Source organism: Lycium barbarum, chromosome 11, assembly GCF_019175385.1.
Source record: "Lycium barbarum isolate Lr01 chromosome 11, ASM1917538v2, whole genome shotgun sequence".
Lineage (NCBI taxonomy): Eukaryota > Viridiplantae > Streptophyta > Magnoliopsida > Solanales > Solanaceae > Lycium > Lycium barbarum.
In genome coordinates, this window is record NC_083347.1 from 1750397 (window position 1) to 1771641 (window position 21245).

General features: G+C 33.0%; 2 protein-coding genes and 2 long non-coding RNA genes across 6 annotated transcripts; 3 read left to right on the forward strand and 1 right to left on the reverse strand.

Moving 5' to 3' along the window:
- The first annotated feature begins 893 nt into the window (after window positions 1-893).
- Window positions 894-6028, forward strand: LOC132620394 (uncharacterized). 2 transcript variants are annotated; one of them, XM_060335053.1, is made up of 3 exons: window positions 894-1047; window positions 4956-5269; window positions 5792-6028. In XM_060335053.1, the coding sequence occupies exons 2-3, from the start codon at window positions 4993-4995 to the stop codon at window positions 5869-5871; spliced, it is 357 nt and encodes a 118-aa protein (XP_060191036.1). In that variant the 5' UTR covers window positions 894-1047; window positions 4956-4992; the 3' UTR covers window positions 5872-6028. The 2 variants fall into 2 exon arrangements, with proteins under 2 accessions (XP_060191036.1, XP_060191037.1); XM_060335054.1 differs by having other exon boundaries at window positions 928-1047; window positions 4931-5269.
- Window positions 6029-6932: 904 nt separating this feature from the next.
- Window positions 6933-9099, forward strand: LOC132620393 (pentatricopeptide repeat-containing protein At4g21065-like). Its single transcript, XM_060335052.1, has one exon. The coding sequence runs from the start codon at window positions 7119-7121 to the stop codon at window positions 9009-9011; it is 1893 nt and encodes a 630-aa protein (XP_060191035.1). The 5' UTR covers window positions 6933-7118; the 3' UTR covers window positions 9012-9099.
- Window positions 9100-12069: 2970 nt separating this feature from the next.
- On the reverse strand, window positions 12070-14325 carry LOC132617448 (uncharacterized). 2 transcript variants are annotated; one of them, XR_009573736.1, is made up of 2 exons: window positions 14200-14325; window positions 12070-14107 (listed from the first exon to the last, which is right to left on the reverse strand). It is a non-coding gene; the product is annotated as an uncharacterized LOC132617448 (long non-coding RNA). The 2 variants fall into 2 exon arrangements; XR_009573735.1 differs by having other exon boundaries at window positions 12070-14056; window positions 14200-14307.
- A 1504-nt stretch (window positions 14326-15829) lies between these two features.
- LOC132617316 (uncharacterized) lies at window positions 15830-18567 on the forward strand. Its single transcript, XR_009573711.1, has 2 exons — window positions 15830-16221; window positions 18244-18567. It is a non-coding gene; the product is annotated as an uncharacterized LOC132617316 (long non-coding RNA).
- The last annotated feature ends 2678 nt before the right edge of the window (window positions 18568-21245 follow it).

A 21245-nucleotide genomic window follows, 5' to 3' on the forward strand; every position in this document is an offset into this window, starting at 1 on the left:
ATAAATATATAATTTTTTTAATTCGAATATATAATACAAATTATTTTGGGCCCTAATATATTTGGGGCCTAAAGCCACTGCTTTGGTTGCTTCAGGCTTCAGCAGGCCCTGTGCATACCCCTTGAGAAAACTGTATACTCATAAAGTTAGAAGTTTTTTTACTAATTTATTTTTAATTAAATATTTTAAAAAATAAATAACGCATTTAATAATTTTTTGGTTGTGTAAAACTTCACTTATTTCAATAAGAGTAAAATTGGAAGAAAAATATTAACACCTTCTTGATTTAGTGAGACACCACTTATTTTAAAACAAAATGAAAAAATAAAAATACCACTTATTATGAAGAGGGAGAAATATTAATCTTGTACTCAAAATTTTCATTAAAGCTCCATGTAATTTGCATTAATATTTACTACTAGCAAGTATTTAATTTTAAAATATAATTAGGGTATATCTAATTCTGCAGAAATATCAAATCTCTCAATTAATAAATAGTATTACTGTATTATTTATATGCAGAGGCTATTTTATGTACTAATTTTGGGTCACATGAATACATGATCTCTTCGTAAAACTAGATATTTTATGTATATATTTTTAAAAATTGGTATAATATTAACTGCGGGAACACATGCTACAAGAAGGCTAAATGGTGCATTTGGTTGAATGTCGAGTTATTTACCTAGAGGTGTAGGGATTAATTCCCACTTAATACATTTTTCCTTCTTTTTTTTAGTGGTGAACTCATGCTCTAGAAATACTAAATTCGCCTCTGTTTATATATATATATATATATATATATATGTAACCTTCTTTATACTATCGAAATAAAATTATTTCACTATGATGATTAAAAAATTATATGGTGAGGTGAACGTGACGTGGAGTTTTATGAAGATTTGCTTTTATCTTATACTATAAAACTTGTTTAGCTTTTAAAAAGAAAATAGAATAAAGAACAAAAGAGAAATTGGAGTATCGGGTCAAAATTGGTTCTCGGGTCACCCTTAATCGAAGAATTTGTGATTTTTTTTTCTCTTCAAGGTTAGTGTCAAGCTTTTCAAATTAGCAGATTTTTATTATTGATTTGTGTTATTAGTGAATGATTATGCATCTGTTTTGGTAGTTGTAGGATTGTTAATTGAGTTGGATTTATATGTAATTTGATTTCTGATGAGTATTATGGTTTTGACCCTTACTGTATTGAAAGATTGTTTTTTTTTTTTAATTTTTCAAAAAAAAAAAAAGTGGTTTTTTTACTTTATAGAAAGAAATGGCATATGGGGTTTGTGAATTATTATGCAGTTGTTTGTCTATATTTTTTGTCCTGTTTTGGTAGTTGTAGGCTTGTTAATTGAGTTGGATTTATATGTAATTTGATTTCTGATGTGTATTATGGTTTTGGCCCTTACTGTATTGAAAAGATGTTTTTTTTTTTTTTTTTTAATTTTTCAAAAAAAAAAATGGTTTTTTAACTTTATAGAAAGAAATGGCATATGGGGTTTCTGAATTATTATGCAGTTGTTTGTCTACTTTATTTGTCCTGTTTTGGTAGTTGTAGGCTTGTTAATTAAGTTGGATTCATATGTATTTTGATTTTTGATTATGGATTGAAAAAGATTGGGTTTTTACTTGATAAAAAGAAATGGCATCAGGGGTTACTGATTGCTTGATTTTGATGTTTCTTGAAAAATACTCTTAAGAATCATGAAACATTTGATAGTCCAATGTGAAAAAAGTTAAGGTATTAACACTTTTGCAGTTGTTTGTCTACTTTGTTTGTCCTGTTTTTCTAGGTGTAGGCTTGTTGATTGAGTGATTCACATGTAATTTGATTTCTTGTGGGTATTATTATGGTTTTGGCCCTTACTGTATTGAAAAGATTGGTTTTTTTTACTTGGATTTATATCTAATTGCTTGATGTTGATGCTCCTTTAAAAACACTCAAGAATCAGGAAACGTTTGATAGTCCGATTAAATGGAGGAAATGAGATCTATTTCCCTCTGACAATTTGAATAGAAGAATTTGTGTTATTAGAAAAAGATTATGCAGTTGTTTGTCTACATTTTTGTCCTGTTTTGGTAGTTCGAGGCTTGTTAATTGAGTTGGATTTGTATCTAGTTTGATTTTTGACTGGTATTAATATGGGTTTGGCCCTTTTGGATTGAAAAAGATTGGGTTTTTACTTGATAGAAAAATGGCATCAGGAATTTCTGATTGTTCGATTTTGATGTTCCTTTAAAAGCACTCTAAGAATCATGAAACATTTGATAGTTCAATGCAAAAAGAAAAAAAAAAAAAAGAATCATGAAACATTTGATAGTCCAATGCAAAAAAAAGTTAAGGTATTAACACTTATGCAGTTGCTTGCCTACTTTGTTTGTCCTGTTTTGCTAGTTGTAGGCTTGTTGATTGACTTGGATTAACATGTAATTTGATTTCTTGTGGGTATTATTATGGTTTTGGCCCTTATGGATTGAAAAGATTGGCTTTTTTACTTGATAGAAAGAAATGGCATCTGGGATTTCTGATTGTTCTATTTTGATGTTCCTTAAAAAAACACTCAAGAATTTACCTGATAAAGACACACTCAAGAACTTACCTGATAAAAAAACACTCAAGAATTTACCTGATGAAAAAAACACTCAAGAATCATGAAACATTTGATAGTCCAATGCAGAAAATTTAACACTGCAGTTGTTTGTCTACTTTGTTTGTCTTGTTTTGCTAGGTGTAGGCTTGTTGATTCAGCTGGATTCATATCTAGTTTGATTTTTGACCGGTATTAATAAGATTTTGGCCTTTCTGGATTGAAAAAGATTGATTTTTTTAATAGATTTCTGATTGCTCTATTTTGATATTCCTTTAAAAACACTCTTAAGAATCATGAAACTTCGATAGCCCAATGCAAAAAAAAAAAAAAAAAAAAAAGGTTAAATGGTATCCACACTGCAATGAGAAAGAGAATAATACTAATCAAGAGGATTATTAACCTCTAATATCATGATTTAGATGCAAGTTACCAGAGTTGTAATTTTGTTCCCCTAACCAAGTCCTGGGTGCTTTCTAGAATAACAAGTATAAGAAGGCTAAACACAAAAGCTAGGAGATAGGTTCTTCTACTCTATTTGTCCTGTTTTGGTAGGTGTAGGCTTATTGATTGAGTTGGATTCACATGTAATTTGTTTTGTGATGGGTATTATATGGTTTTGGCCCTTCTGGATTGAAAAAGATTGTTTTTTTACTTGATAGAAATAAATGGCATATGGGGTTTCTGAACTATTACGCAGTTGTTTGTCTACTTTGTTTGTCCTGTTTTGCTAGGTGTAGGCTTATTGATTGAGTTGGATTCATATGTAATTTGATCTCCGATAAGATTGGTTTTTTACTTGATAGAAAGAAATGGCACCCGGGATTTCTAAGTGCTTTATTTTGATGTTTCTTTAGGAACATTCTTACGGTCATGAAACATTTGATAGTCCATGCAAAAAAGTTAAGGTATTGACATTGCAAAGAAAAAAGATAATAATATTAATCAAAAGTATTATTCACCTTTAATATCATGATTTACAAGTTACCAGAGATGTAGTTTTGCTCCCTTAACCAAGTCCTTGGTGGTTAGTCTGCAGAAAGCCCTTCATGAACAAACCGTCTCTTTGTAGAATAACAAGTCTATGAAAGCTAAACATAAAAGCTGGGAGATAGGTTCTTCCTTATTTTTTTCCTGACCTTAACTAGTTAGGGATTGAGACATAGTTGATTGATATGATAAGTGACTGTTTGAAAATTCTAGCACTATAGTGTCAAGGGGATGCAGAGAGCAGTTGATTGATTGGAAAAATCTTTATAAACAGAGGTAAAGCGATAGTGTCACACTGAGACAGTTGTCTATACAAGTTGTGATCCTCTGGAGAGCATATGATTTCACCATGTTAATTTGGATAGGTATCTTTCCACCAAACAAAAGTATGCTCTTTGTTTTTCTGTTCGGCAACGGTTTTTTCTTCTCTGAAGAAAAAAAGGTGCTTGACCAGTGCCTCAAAGTTATTAAGGGAAAATTCTTCACTGTTGAAAGCCATCTTTGCCTTTCCAGCCAATAAACAACAACAACAACAAGGAGACCAGGACAGTGCTATTATACTATTTGAAAGGTTTTCCATATGTCAGATAAAGGCTGTCTATGCTAGAGTTGGTGTGATACTGACATTATTTAGTTCCTTGAATAACAAATTTATAAGTATATGCTACCTGGACAGCTTTACAAAATGGTTGATGAGTTTTATGAGTCTAATATACTTCTCAAATTATAAGAGCTAATGTAGAAGCCATGTAAAGGTCTCACTAAATCCTCCAATTGCGCGATTAGAATTTGATGATACTTCCGAACGAGGATCTGCCCAAAGAAAATATTTAATGTTTTGTTTTATGCATTCGGATATACTGATGGGCAAAACCACCTAAATTGACGTAAAAATTATCATTCCAGGACGCTTGTGTAAACCTTGTAAAATAAAAATGTTCGAGAACCGTTAGTTCTTTTTCATTCTCTGATAATTAGTGCAGCAATATCATGTGTGTAGTAGCGACAGATTAAAAGTCAGGCAAAGTTATCGACTCTCATGTTAAGCAATATGGGAAAAACCTGATACATATTAATATATGTTTGTAACAATGTAGATCTAGTTGTTTAGTGTTTCACCGGACCTTCTTGTTATATGTGTATCTCGAACTATTCTTTTTAGTTATCCTTCTTGACCGGAGAAGGTATTATTTTTTATTTTTTTAAGCTTTACCTTATCAAAAAAAAAAAAGGGAAGGTATTAATTTTTTAAACTCTACCTTATTTTGCCAACTTTTATATATATTCTAGTAGTCAGATCCTTATGTTCATAATGGGTTGGTGTTCTTTTGAGCTGCCTTATTCAGAATGATCATCTGACAAAATTTTCAGACATCTATTCCAATTCAAAGACTGGGAATTCCAGTGTATGGCTTCTAGGCGGAATATTAATTACAGTCGTCTTGCTGTTGATGAAGATGATGACTATTATGGAAATTCTGGCAAGCGAGCTGACCCTAGATTTGATTATTCACCAAAATCATTAGATAGAATTCCCTGGAAATCCATTGCCCTTGCTCTATTTCTGCTCTTTCTGGGATGTCTGCTTCTCTTGTTATCATACTTTATCTTATCTGGTCATATTGGAGGAGAGCGTTCCCAAGCATATGGTCTCCTTGGACTTGGAATCCTCACTTTTCTCCCTGGTAAGTCAAAAACCTTCATCTATCTATACTACTTTGGATGCTTAAGTAGCAACACTTTTGTCCAAAATTGTTCGAGATATCTTCATTGAGAGTGTAGTAGTTCATTAAATCCAGTTTCAAGTTACGGCTGCACCATTTATTTGACAGCGTGAGTACCAGTTTGTATGAACAAGGTAACTTCCATTGAATTTGTAAGCACAATAAATAGGTGAGATAGCAGTTGGCAGGCCTACTTGTTACTATCTGTCCTCTCTGTAGTGATTGTAGATCTGCACTTGAAAATGATCATATTTAATGATGTTTTGGGATGTCCATAGTGTGTTATAAACTTCTAGATTTACTAAATTATGTCTGGATTTTACGTCGACTCATTTTTTCTTCATTTTGGTTGACATTCTGAGATTAATACTGACTACGCATCTTGTTGCATATTAAGTTCTTTATTATGTTTGAAATTCGCCTTATTGTTAGTTGATTAAGCAACTACCAAATATCTAGTTTGACCTTATTAACTACTTGCAGGTTTTTATGAGACGCGGATTGCATATTACTCTTGGAGAGGTGCTCAAGGTTATCGATTTACTGCAATCCCTGACTATTGAGGTCTTCACTTTTCATGTAAACTCTGAATGTAGTTCCTAGTTTCTGTAATGAGTTTCGTGATAGTTTCTAGCACTCCTTTTGTCCTTTACATTTGAAATTACTTCTGAATGTAGTTACTGGTATTCGTAATGAGTTTACAGCATTTATTTTGTCCTAGTCGCTTACGAAAATTTTCTCGTCAATGGTAGCTAAGTTCACTATGTATTTTTGTATGATCGACGCCTGTATGTGGGGTATTCAGTACATCAGATTCTGCAATATGAAGGACCAAATCCAAGAAACAATTTAAGCTTTAAGGTTATTGATTTTTCAACGTTCATACCTTATGGTTTGATACTTTAGAACTTCCAATTTGAGAGCGGATATTTCAAACTTGATTTACATATAAAGTAAAAGTCATAGTATAAATATTACTACTAGGATATACAAATGTATTCTTGAGAAAAAAAGATAACTCTATCTAATGTGAGCAAAGCAGCCAGTTCCAAGTTCGAATTAAAGAAGAGAGTTGTGGTAGGTTAATGGGCTGGTGTCAAAATATGAGATTATGACGAATCTTCTGAATAGTGTAAAACTTGAGTACAGCAAAATTTAGTATAGACGATTCATACATCAGATTTAACAAGTCTTTAACTAGTTTGAGATTGAAGTATAACTGATATTGAAAAATCAAAGGTAGAGTATATGATAAAACTAAATCTATATCTGTACTTCTGACTAACATGCTGACACTACCAAGAGGTGTGGCAGCAAAATTGAAAACCTTCTTAACATTTACCAGGAGTTTTCTATTCGAACTTTGAGAGTTGGCGTTTATGCTAACAACATCAAGTCGATTTCTTAGTTTTCTTTTGTTTATAATTGTGATGTCAAAGCTTGAAAAAAAAAAAAAAAAATCAACGAATGTTTCTTGGTTTTTCCCGAGAGTCAACTCGAAGTTTCATGTTTGAACTTTGAGAGTTGGCATTTATGCTAACAACATCTAGTCATTTTCTTGGGCTTTTTTTGTTTCATGTGTTTATAGTTGTGATTTTCATATCAGCTTGTATAAATATTGACTAATTCTATAAGTACCTGCTAATGCTATCTCTCAACTTTGTCCGCCAAAAATTGAACAAATAAAAAGAAATCATATAATATTTCTTGATTTTTTCCGGGACTCAAAACTCATAAATGCTCAACACATACAGACTCAAGAAAGCACCAAATATAAGTAGATAGCAGCTAAAATTGAATCTAAAGCAAAATGCTACATTCCATTTGCTTAGCATCTCCACTTAACAATCATTTTCCTCCAAAACTCAACAGTGTTCAAACAGCCACATCACAAATCCCAAACACTAACCTTATCTACCATTTCAACTCACCATTAGAACTCAAACAAGCTATTACCATTCTCATTAAAACCAATAAACCTCTAACACTTCTCCCACTGCCACGTGTCGCTTCCATATGTGCCCTCACACCAAACTTCCCTTTAGCCCAACAAATCTTCAAACATATAAACCAACCAGAAATACCCTTATGGAACACTTGTTTAAGAAATCTTGCTGAGGGTAATAATGTAATTGATGCAATTTTCTTGTTTCATCAAATGTGTAGTTACAATGTAATACCTGATAGTTTTACTTGCTCTTTTGTTCTTAAAGCTTGTGTGCATTTACTAGATATTTATTATGGGAAAATTGTTCATGGGTATGTAGAGAAACTTGGGTTTCAATCAAATTTAGTTTTACTTAATGCATTGATACATTTGTATGGTAGTTGTGGAGCAATGGATGATGCCTTCCAACTGTTTGATAAAATGCCACAAAGAGATATCGTGTCGTGGAATGTAATGATTACGCAGTTAGCGAAAAAGGGTGATGTTGATGGGGCGTTTGAATTGTTTTCGCGAATGCAGGAGAGAAATTTAAGGTCTTGGACTGCTATGATTACCGGTTTTGTTCATTGTGGGAAGGCTAAAGAGGCTATTAGGCTATTTATAGAAATGGAAGAAACAGGGTTGAGGGCGAATGAGGTTACTGTAGTGGCTGTTCTTGCAGCTTGTGCTGATTTGGGTACACTTGAATTGGGTAGAAGGATTCATGAGTATTCGAATGAGAGCGGGTTTAGAAGAAACGTTCACGTTTGTAACACGTTAATTGACATGTACATTAAGTGTGGATGCTTAGAGGCTGCAAAATCTGTGTTTGAAGAAATGAAGGAACGAACAATTGTATCGTGGTCAGCCATGATTCAGGGTTTAGCTATGCATGGACAGGCGGGTGAAGCATTACAACTCTTTAACGAGATGATCAAAACGGGAATGAGACCTAATGAGGTCACGTTTCTTGGAATCTTGCACGCTTGTAGCCATATGGGGTTGATCAATGAGGGGCGAGAATTTTTTGCTAGCATGAGTAGAGACTATAAAATTTCACCCCAAATCGAGCATTATGGTTGCATGGTTGATCTTTTAAGTCGTGCAGGACTTCTTCAAGACGCATATGAGCTCATCACTAGCATGCCTATAAAGTCGAATGGTGTCATATGGGGTTCTTTTCTTGGTGGATGTAAAATTCAAAAAAATGTGGAAATGGCTGAGGAAGCTATGAGGCAGTTAGGTATATTAGACCCTCTTAACGACGGATATTACATTATTATGTCAAATATTTATGCAGAAGCTAAGCGTTGGGAAGATGCAGCAAGGGTGAGGAAGTTAATGAAAGATCGAGGAGTAAAGAAAACTCCAGGTTGGAGTACAATAACTATAGCAGGAGGAACACATGAATTTGTGGCCGGAGATGATAACCATCCTCAGGCTGAAGAGATCTTTAAAAGATTGGACAAACTGTTAGAACAAATGAGGTTAAAAGGATATGTACCGAATACTTCAGTGGTTCTACTAGACATGGAAGAGAGTGAGAAAGAAAAATATTTGTATCGCCATAGTGAGAAATTGGCCCTTGTTTTCGGTTTGATGAACACAAAATCAGGAGAGACAATCAGAATAATGAAGAATCTTCGCGTTTGTGAAGACTGTCATGCTGCTTTCAAAGTAATATCAGGAATTGTCGAGCGAGAGATAGTTGTGCGCGATAGGAATAGGTTTCATTGTTTCAAAGATGGCCTTTGTTCTTGTAAGGACTATTGGTAGCAAAATCTTGCACTTGGAGACCTTTGTTTACTGCAATATATGCTTCTTGATTCAAATGAAAGCAATAAAAATTCCAATACAAGGTCAACATGTGGTTTTTTTTTTTTTTTCAGGTAACTACTGTAAAATTACCATAACCTACACCCCCAAGCCACCTTCAAGGAAGAGTGCTTAGAAGTGATAGGCCTCCAACAGAAAGAAAACTAACTACAAATCAGTTTTTGTATCAAAGTATTGCAACCATGAGCTCTCTTGGACATCCTAAGAAAGGTCTAATCTTTCTAAAACTTCCTTCTTGACCTGAGCTATGACTATATCAGTGTGTAAATGTATCAAAATGTGTTTGTTTTCGATAATTGAGAAATCCTTAAGGGTCAGCTGTCGCACGGTTTGAAACTCGAGAGATAATGGGGGCTTGGTTGAAATGTAATTTGTTGATGCTTGATTCTTGTCACTCATTTTTATTGACCAGACAAGGATTAAAAAAACATCATTTCAGAATTTATCAGCAACGTCTTTTTTTTTTAAAATTAACAAAAGAAGATACAATATAATCATAACTTGCCAATAGTTAAGAGATTACACGCTAGTGCTCTTAATCAAGAAGTTCAAGCATTAGAAAGAAACTGGGAAGATCTATAAATAAGTTAAGACATCGAATATTCATAAAGAAATGCAACATATAAATCCCAAGACAATAGGCAAGGATAAGAGCTCATTTGAGATGGATGATAATGGAAGGGTCACATTGCATCAATTTCCTAATTATAAGGACCAGTCTACAATTTAGCATTTTGTTTTTACTGTAGCGTGTTTAATTTTGGGATATGTCGATAGAGAAAATGACAAAAATGGTCCCCTATGTTTGAGGGTAGGTTCAAAATGGTCCCCTTAAGTATGCAATGAACAGTTTTGGTCCTTTACGTTTGTCAAAAGTTAATACTATTGATCTCCGTAATTTACTGAATTCTATTTGTTAGATTTGACATAACAATTCAAATAAATATTTAACCAATATACAAAAAAAGTTCCTTCAAATCCTAAAATATGCAATACAAAAAACTACAATAGATACTAAAAAGATTTTTTTTTTTTATAAAAGAAGAAGCTAAAATTATACCTCAAAAAACTTCACTAAACTCCAGAAATAAATAAAAATAGAAAAAACTGCAAAAATTGTACTCTAAATATGAGACCCCTAATGTTTTTCATATTTCCGATCAAATCTAACTGACAGAGTTTGATAAATATTTGACTAAAATTAAAAGTGTTAGTTTTTGACAAATTTAAAGGACCAAAACTGTAAGTGCATACTTAAGGAACTATATTTTGAACCTACCCTCAAACATAAGTGACCATTTCTGTCATTAGAAAAGATTAAATGATTTCATCTCTTCTTCTTTCTTTGTGGCCCAATATTGGATTTCCAAAGTTTTGATTTTTTACAATACTGTTCAAATTCCTAATTTTGATGGTATTTTGCAGAAATGAGGTCTTGTGAAGGTCTAAGAGCTACACTAATGGTGTATAGGAATCTACTTAAAGCACTGAAAAAACATATAGGGAAGGAAGAACATAGTAAGGTTCATTTCACTGATTTCACCAGTGAAGAACATAAATCTTGAATATCCAAAAGACTCTTCTTTTACTCCGCAAAGAATTAAGTTTGCTCAAAATTATACTTATCTTCTCAACAACATCCATCATCATAAGGTACATTCATCTCTCTATTTGTCCTCAATTTTTGTTGCATGGTCTCTTTGTTCGTTGTATATTTTTTGGCTGCTATAGCGAAATGTTACTATAGAGAACATATAATATAACGTAACATGTAAGAGCTGTTCCACAAAAGACATGGCTATTATAGTGAAATTTTGTTATAGAGGATGACTGTTATAGAGAGGTCTGACGGTACAAAGTTAATCACAACTCTTTATTATAGTGTTAGTAATGGAAGAAATATACTGTCAAACGTCTCTATGACAATGTCATTTGTCTACATAGTTTTTGGCTGCTATAACGAATTGTTGTAATAGAGAACATATAATATATCGGTTCCAACTGTTATAGTGAAATTTTGTTACAGAGGATGACTGTTATAGAGAGGTCTGATCAGTGGCGGAACTAGAATTTTCACTAAGGGGTGTCAAATTATAAAAAGGTAAAGATACGATGAAATTAAGGGGATTCAACACATAGTATACATACATAAAAAATTATTTTTACGTATTTACATAGTGTAATCTTCCAGCGAAGGGGTGTCGGTGACACCCCTTGGTTGCATGTGGCTTCGCCACTGGGTCTGACTGTACAAAGTTAATAATAGCGCTTTATTATAGTGTTAGTAATGGAATAATACATGAAAACAATTGTTAAAAATTAATTAAAACTTAGTTTAAGAGGCTTTTTAAAAGTATTAGATAAATTTGGATCAGAAGTCTATGTATATATGAAATCTCTAGTCGGCTTATAATGTTTTAATTTACTTAGTTAAGGCGTATAGCCGAGCGAATTGTAAGTTTTTTCAGAAGGTAGTGAGAGAGCAATAATGTTATGTGGATTGAATGTTTAGCCTTTAAGGCCCAATGCACCTACAAGATTAGAGCTCACGAAAATGTAGATGTTGAGACGTATGTGGTGTGACACTATGATAATTGAAGGTGCTAAAAAGGAAAGAGTTAGACCTAAAATAATATGGAGGAAAATTCTTGGTAGACGTACAATTTCTTGGAATCAATGTGGATTATGTTAAGGATAAAAGGGGATACATAGAGGCGATACCAATTGGTTAGATTAAGGTATTGTTATTGTGTCATTATTAATGTTGTATGTTCGTTCAACTAAAGATTTTTTTTCTGATAAGCCTCATGTATAACCGGCAGTCTTATCCTTATTAGGGGGAATAACTGCCCAAAAGAAAAAAAACTGTCAATCCCAGGACCTTTAACAGAAAAGGTATTTGGATAACGAAAAATATAGAGGGTTATTGCCTTTGATTCAACACTGAATCACCAGCCAAAATAGAAAAATGCCAGCCCTGCTTTGACATAGACAAGCGGAAAATAAACAGTCTACATCATATTTTGAAACTGAATACAAGAAGGTATGAGAATGAAAAAGGGAGTTTTAACTATGGAACTGAATCCACCAATATTTCCCAACTAATTGCAAATAATGAGATCTAAATCATCATTTCATTTTTCGATTCACCAATGATGCTTCATATGCAATAAGATAGGGAAGCAATATCTCCTAACATTAGGAATTAAGAATAGTTTGTCCTGTAACATAAATAAAAGGGAAGGACCTATGTGCTTCCTAATGAAAACAAGCTTTTCCGGTAAATTCCAAAACCAAGATAAAAAATGTAGGGGCTTTGGGGAATTCCAAAACCAAATCGCGATTCTCTAACGCATTGTCGTTTTAGGTCATAGAAGACCACCTTATCCGAATACATAAATATTAGTACTTCATTCCATGTCTTGAAGATAGGCAACAAAAACTTGGACGCATAATTGACCAAATTTATGCTATACTTCTTCACCCAAATGGAACTTGTTTTATCCTTAAGTATCCACAGGTCTAGAATTGAACTCTGGTAAAAGTGATCCAAGTTTGGCACGCAAAGCATCCCTTTCAAATCCATCACACTCATGTAGTCAAGAGTCCCTAAGGAAGACGGGTAAGATATAGTTAGAAACTTTTCATTTTCAAACTCGAATGATAAAATTCGATCAGGACAGCCTGTAACTTTCGGTTTACCCAGCCAATACAAACATTCATTCACTAGCACCCCTCGACTGGACGGATGACAGGGAGGCGATCTGTCACAAACCGGCGCGTAAACACCTCACATCTTAGCTGAAAAAGCTTAAGGGGCATAATACAATAGGAAAACTGCACCACTTTGTATTCCTTTTTTGAATGAAGATATCCAAACCCGAAATTGCCAAATACATATAAATCAGTAGGTGAACACTTGGGCAAGGAAAATGGATGCTGCTGAACTGATTTGGAGCAGTGTTGCACAACCTAAACATAGGTTTATTATGTGGTTGGCAGTTAAAGGAAGATTGCTCACAAAAGATAGATTGCTAAAGTTGCACATTCCGGTGGATGATTTAACCTGCGGCTTGTGTAATTCTGCAACTTTGGAGACTTCTCAACACTTGTTTGCGGAGTGTGTGTGGTTCAAAACTATTAGGGGGATTCTGTTACAATGGGTGGGCATTCATTTGCATCAAGGTACTGTTAAGCAGATTTTTACCAATATAAAAAGGAAGCATTGGAAGCAAATGCAGAAGGAAGTTGTTGCTGCTGTTTGGGGGGCCATGATATACCATACTTGGATGGCTCGGAATAGAAAAATCTTTGACGGTTCACATGTACATACAGCGGGAGTGGTAATACAGATAAAGAAGGAAATAGTTGATAGATTAACTTTACCCTACTTGTATAAGAAGCTACATAGATGTAGCGGGATTATGCATAGAATATTGTGTAACTAGTTGCTGGGTCTGTTGGAGGCTTTAAATCACTGCCAAGTGGGGGTGATTTTAGGTATAGGTTGTAATTCTGGTTTTTTTGTTTAATCAATGGTAATATTTACGGTGTTACCAAAAAAAAAAAAAAACACTTGGGCAATTGTTGCATGACAGGATTGCACAAATAAAAGCGATCATGACCCGATGAAAGGCAAACTAAACAATCATACCGGAACGGGAGATAATGAATTCAGGTAGAGTGACGGCGTATAACTCATTGCTTTCTCCCTTTCCTTCCATGTCTACGCCTGCGCCTTGTTAACTTGGGTTTCAGAAAAAGAAGTTGGGCACTTTCCGTTGAATGTTGCAGGTGAGAATGAACAAAGAAAGGACCGGTGATATAGTCATTCCATGACTTTGATGCACACTTTAACATCTTATAAAAATAGAGCTTATAACATCAGCAGATAGCTTGTTAGACTCATTACTAGTATTATTTGCATCCCCCTCCTTCTCCTCTCTATGTTTCCTCAGTAATGATCGTTTCCTCTTCTTGTTAGGCTGCAATAGCATCAACCATCATGATGTTTTTTCAAATAACCCAAAATTCTACTGGAAAACAAAGCGTAATATATCATTCAGCAAACAACTTCACGCAAAATGAAAACTGAAAAAAATTAAAAGGTTTCTTAGATGGAAGGTACCTTCTTGTGCAGTTCCCAGATGCGATTTTTTTCCTGTCGAGTAACACCAACGTCCATTTGTTTCAATTTTTTGCGAGGATATTGCAGGCTATGTAAAAATAAAATAGTAAAAACCTACGTTTTGTCGATTGGGCCTTCATATTCCTTTTCCTTTTTGAAGGGGATAGACCAAGGTCATTTCTGTAAATTCAGCAACAATGGCATTTTCATAAGGGTAAAGGTGCAAATATATCCGTTGAGATTTGAAGCATATATACCCCTCGTTACAAAAGTAGTGTATATATAGCTCTGCCGTTACAAAATGGTGCAAATATACCCCTGTCGTTATAAAATGGTGCAATTATATCCTTTTCACTGAGGGAATTTTTTGTAAAAATTGTTTAGGTTATTTTTAATTAAAAAAAATGTCACGTGACTTTAAAAACAAGTCTACCTATTTTTTTTTTTTTAGTAGACATATTTTTATAAAGCCACATGGTAATTTTTTTCTGGTCTGTCGGGTCTGGTTCGTTTAAAAAAATATCTCTGTAACTTTAAAAAAATAAATTTACTTATTTTTTAAACGAACCAGACCCGACCCACCAGAAAAAAATTACTATGTGGCTTTAGAAAAGTATGTATACTCAAAAAAAATGGGTAGACTTTTTTTTAAAGTCACGTGGCATTTTTTTAATTAAAAAATAACCTAAATATTTTTTTTTAAATCCCGTCAGCGAAAAGGGTATATTTGCACCATTTTGTAATGACAGGGGTATATATACACTATTTTTATAATGAGGGTATATCTGCTATAAATCGCAAAGTTAAGGATATATTTGCACCTTTGGGCTTTTCATAAAGTTTGTTTCCTTCTCTTGTCCCAACTCTACTTAAGTGTACTAATTTTGAGAGTGTTTATATTAGATGCACTTAAGTGTACTAATCCGACGGAGGTGATATTTTCCTACATTGGACGTTATTGAATCCATTATCTATATGTACTAAGACTATTTAGTACAATTTGCTTATTCTAACTCTTTTTCTAGATAGTTTTTGGTTGCTATAACGAAATGTTGTAACGGTTCCACAGAAAACTAACTGTTATAGTGAAATTTTGTTACAGAGGATGACTGTTATAGAGAGGTCTAACTTTACAAAGTTAATAATAACGCTTTATTATAGTGTTAGTAACGGAATAATATATGAAAATGATTGTTAAAAATTAATTAAAACTTAGTTTGAGAGGCTTTTTTAAAAGTATTAGATAAATTTGGACATCAGAAGTCTATGTATTTATGAAATCTCTAGTCAGCTTATAATGTTTTAATTTACTTAGTTAAGGCGTATAGCCGAGTGAATTGAAAGTTTTTTCAGAAGCTAGTGAGAGACCAATAATGTTATGTGGATTGAATGTTTAGCCTTTAAGGTCCAATGCACCTACAAGATTACAGCTCACTAAAATGTCTGATGTTGAAATGTATGTGGTGGGACACTATGATAATTGAAGGTGCTAAAAAGAAAAGAGGTAGACATAAAATAATATGGAGGAAAATTCTTGGTAGACGTACAATTTCTTGGAATCATTGTGGATTATGTTAAGGATAAAAAGGGATACATAGAGGCGATACCAATTGGTTAGATTAAGGTTTTGTTATTGTGTCATTATTAATGTTATATATTCGTTCATATTACTAAAGATTTTTTTCTGATAAGCCTTATTTATAAACGGCAGTCTTATCCTTATTACTTGACCATAAGTTGAAAAACTTTAAATGGAGTCATGGAAATTGGAAAGTCTTCCTTTCTCTACTTTAGCATTTTTGTGTGGTCAACTCTCTCCGCCATCATGATTCTTTGGCTCTTATGTTCTTTATTCTTGAATTGTGATATTAATTGCATATTACACTTCATTTTTACAGGACTTGTTATTTTCTTACAACATTGCAGTGGATAGATCAAATGAGATGACAAAAGTGCTGGGCAAATCTGCTGCAAGTGTTGGTCTACGCCTTCCTGATGTTTATCAGCTTTAAAAGTTTGAAGGTTTTCACCATTTCCTTTTCATTTGCTTGTTTTAATTATTGGTTGAAGTTCTTTAACTCTTCAAAGGGGACATTTATAGTGTTGATACTAAACTAATTTCGTCAATTAGACCAATATCGTAAGCAAATAGCACACACCACGGGATCTCATCTTGTATTGTATCGGTTATCTCATCCATATCTAAGGTAAACACGTATGGACTAAATGTCAACCCTGGTGTAAACCTACAGTTATGGAAACTAATTTGTATCTTTTGCTATTGTCCGTGCCTGTGACAACTCCTTCGTACATGTCTTTTATGATATTTAGATATTTAGTGTGAATTTCTTTCTTTTCTAGTACCTTTCTTGATACTCTATATGATTTCTCCTAGTCAATGAGCACCATGCGTAGATCTTTCTTCGTTGCATAAATTTGGGATAAGACACTATTACCCCTAACTTTGGCCGCAGTTGCTATGACCCAACTTATCTTTTCAGGAGTCCTATTACCCTCCTGAACTTTTTTAAAAAGAGAATAATTGTCACCCTAAAACTGGATATCTATGCTCTTATTGGAGAGTGACATACACTCTCCTTGTCATATGTATATTTATTTGTTTTCTATTTTTTAATTCTTTTCGCTTACGTGGCAATTTTTCAAAAAATTGGAAAACTGAATTTTCTTTTAAGAAAAATAAAAATGGATATCTAAAAAAAAAATCTGAAAATTTGATTTTTTAAAACTTTTTTTAAAAAAAAAAAAAACAATTCTGAAAACATAGATTTTTTTAAAAATATGGAAAAAATGGATTCTTTTTAAATATGGAAAATTGGTTTTTTTTAATGTCTTAAAAAATATAGATTTTCATGATTTCATTTTTTTAGGACACTTTTATTTTTCAAAAAAAATGTATATTTTTTAAAAAAAAAATGGAAAAGTGTTTTTTCTTGTCAAAATATGAAAAAACTGTTTTTTTATAAAAATTTGGAAAAATTAATTATTATTTTTAAATGGGGAAAACCCATTTTTTTAAAACTAAATTTGGAAAACTAGACTTTTTTTCATGTATAGAAAAAATAATCAGTTTTCCACATTTAAAAAAAAGCAGTTTAGAAAAAAAATTTAAGCTTTAATGATAATTGATTAGGTGTAATTAATGTACCCAATTAAAAATGACACTTGTCAGATTTTATGCTTCTCACTCTGATAAAGAGAGTGAAATAAACTCTCATTGCCACATCAGCGCTTAGGGTGGTAATTATTCTGTTTTAAAAAAGTTCAGGAGGTAATAGGACCCTTGAAAAGGTAAGGTGTGTCGTAACAACTTTGGCCAAAATTCAGGGGGTAACAGTGCCTTATCAATCTTCTTAGCAAGGATATATGACATTCCTAGACATTGTGGTGGCTCTGATTAAGCAAAACCTTGGTATCTTTGCATGAGTCTGATAAATTCTTATGGAAATGTGAATGGTTCCGGAAAACACATAACATTTAAGACTTATTTTCAAAGTGAAATCTTAAAAGAGCTTTACTCATGCACAGAAAAGTTGAGGCAACCAATCATTTCTTCACTATAGCAGTGGTATCTGTATTCATTTAGGGATCATTTGTTCTGGTTAGGAAGTGAATTATTCATGTAGTAAAATCAGGAGTACCGTGTCCCACGAACTACGGTGTTTTGTTATCCGTTTACAATCCCACATAACTATATGTATAAGTTATGAATCAATTTATGTATAATTTTATGCAAAATGGAATAACTAATACATGACTTAGTAACACATGTACAACTAAACACTGCATTACTAATATCTATCTCTAACCAGCAAATAAAAAGACCCCTTAGAACATGGATCGGAACAGCTTTTGAATCCATCTCTGATTTACATATTTTCTTACATTTATTCAGTTAGAACATGGAACAGTTTTTGAATCCATCTCTGCTTTGCACATTTTCTCACAAACTTGCTTGTTTGCAGCATATGTATCATCTCGAGCCATCTCTTTCACACATTTTCTCAATTTGTTTGTTGTTTGCAGTACTGGTATCAGGTCGAAACTGGAAGGTGATATCACTGATAGCCTAGAACAACTTCCGTTCATATCTCTTTAGGGTAGCACTTCGTAGATGCATCCTATGCTGGATAGAATTGTCCATTGTTTTTGGTTCGATGAACAGCAAACCAGGAGAGACAATCAGAATAATGAAGAATCTTCGCGTTTGTTAAGACTGAAAGTAATATCAGAAACTGTCAAGTGAGAAACAGTTGTTTGTGATAGGAATAGGTTTAATTGTTTTAAAGATGGCTTTTGTTCTTGTAAGAACCTTTTGTATACTACAGTATATGGAAACTCATTAGTTCATTTGAGCCTCACTAAAATCTTGCAGGTTTTCTTATTTAGAAATATTTGGTCAATTATTGAAAAAGAACATGAATGCTCCTTTTGTTGCAAAACATAGTTGTGGTCAACAATGTCTAGTTGTTTGTAATGTTAAATAATGAATTTTTCATCCTTCAATTGACTATGCAATTGCTGAAATAAACAACGGCTTGAAAGGCAAAGGTCAGACCAATTTGACCAAATCATGTCATGTCCCTTATATGTTTGTGGAGTACCTCAAATTGAGGTACTAACTATATTCTCAAATAATCGTACTCTTTTCTATTCATATTATTTATCTTTTAAAGTTTTTATCACCCCTTAATATTAACTTTTAATTGCTTAATCATACGGAGTAAACATCTACCTCCCGACCAGTGCTGGATGGACAATATAATTAATGGGTTCATATAAACTCAGGGTTTTCCATATGAAGTATATAGAAGATATTAGTAAAAATTACTAAAACTTTAATCAATCGGATATTGTGAAATCAATAAATCCAAATATGCAATGGCCTCAATAGTAAAAACTTAAAAGATTAAACCCATTAAATCAAAATGTTGGACCTGCCTTGCTCTTGACTACTTATAATTTCAAATGTGCAACTCCTTTTATGTTCTTCTTTTTCTTTTTTTGCTTTTTTTTTTAAGTATTCAACATATTTGGTGTATATTCTTTAGTTGTATAGATCATTGTCCAGATTCAATAATTAAATATACCATAATTGTTTTAAAAAAAAAATTGGAAGAAAGGAAATTTTTGACATTTTTCTCCTTCACATGCAATTAAAGTGCAAGTCCGTGACCCTTTTTTTCACTTTCCTAATTTTATACAAATATTTACTTGTTTGTTCTCTTTAGATCCGAATCCAGACTGGTGTGAGGTGGCCTAATAAATACAATTGCTATGATCCACAAAACAATTCATTTTCACTTATAAATTGCTACCTAAATTAGATCTTAGTTCTTGATTTTTGCACCTAATTTGGACCATGTACCATTACCTTATTGATTTGACTGCTAACAACTCTGTGAAAGCCACCATTTCCCAAGCCTAGGAATCACAATAAGGTGTGGCTACTGAACATTATAGTGTACTTATAGTCATGGCCAAGAGGTCAAACTAAGAGCCTGTTTGGATGGGCTTATGCTTATAAATTGCAATCAGCTTATAAGTTAAAAAAAATAAGTTGGGTAGTCTAATTTATTTATTTTGGTTTATAAGCTGTTTTCAGCTTATAAGCTGCTTTAGATAAGCTAAGTCAAATGAACCCAATTATTTTTTTAAGCTTATTTTAAGCACAAAATGACTTTAAGCTGGTCAGTCAAACACTCAAAAAAACTGAAAACAGCTTATAAACAACTTATAAGCCAATCCAAACGGGCTCTAAAAACATATACTGTTTTCTTGAACTAATCTAGATCTTTTTAGGCTTGCTTTGCCTCAACATCTAAATAAATAAAGGGTGGTCACGAAAAGGGATCATAGCTGCCTCTTCAAGAAAGCTTTACCTGATAGGTCGATCTATTCATTAGAATAACACTCTGAACATGAAAGTATGCAGTTCCTCCCGTCTGCGAAAATTGTTACCTAATTGGTATAGTGATTTGCAGAGATTATGGTGTATTTGACAGTAATTTCACATTATTTCTAATCAAGCAGTTTGGCAGAATTCAGTAACTTTGACTCAAATTTTGTATTTGTTAAAAAATTCATCAAATATATATATAAATGATATATCCAAAACGCAATAAGTAAAAAAAAAATTGCGAGTCAAAATTCATAAACTAAAAATCATACTTAAGATTGATTTTAACTCGCATTCAACTTGAGTTGAACTTTCAACCACAATATTAGATGGCATACCACTGAATTAACCCTTATGTGTAGTTGATTGATATGGGGAAAGATGAGAAAATTAGTACTAACAACTCTTTTTTTATTACTAGTGTTTTGTGGAGATTCATGATCTCTAATTTTGGTGCTTTTTATTTGGCATAACATAATAAAAGAAAGCATGAGAGACAGGTTGGAGAGGGGTGGTGGCCCATATGTTGATTCAGACACTTGTGTTTGGGACAAAATACAATGAAATAATTGAACGTGAAAAGCTTTACTTTAGCTTTGACCCCCCATGTTCTCTTTCCTTCTCAATTTGTTAATAGGGACTCTTACCAGTTTGGTATTTGACTTAGGATGTGTTTGGTACGAATGAAGATGTTTTCCATCAAAATTGTGTTTTGTTAAATGTTTTTTTTGGGAAGCTAATGAATTTCTTATTATTTTCTATTATTCGGTAAGTATGAAAAAAAAAAAATCTCAAGAACATTTATATGTGATCTAGCAAAATATTATAGGGTGGGATGTGGTGGGGAGTGGGAGCTCGGGGTTGGCAGTGGTGGGATGGTCAAGGGTTGGGGGTTGGGAGGATGGAACAGAAACAGTGAACTTGAAATATCATTTATAGAATTTGTTTTCCCTATTTCCATTAAAGAAGTCGTTTTTCTTATTGTTGATGAATTTGTTTCCCAATAAAAATTGATCAACCAATAACAACATACTCAGTGTAATTCCGTACGTGGGATCTGAGAAGGGTGGTGTGTATGCAGCCTTACCCCTATGTTTGTTTAGGTAGAGAGGCTGTTTCCGATAGACTT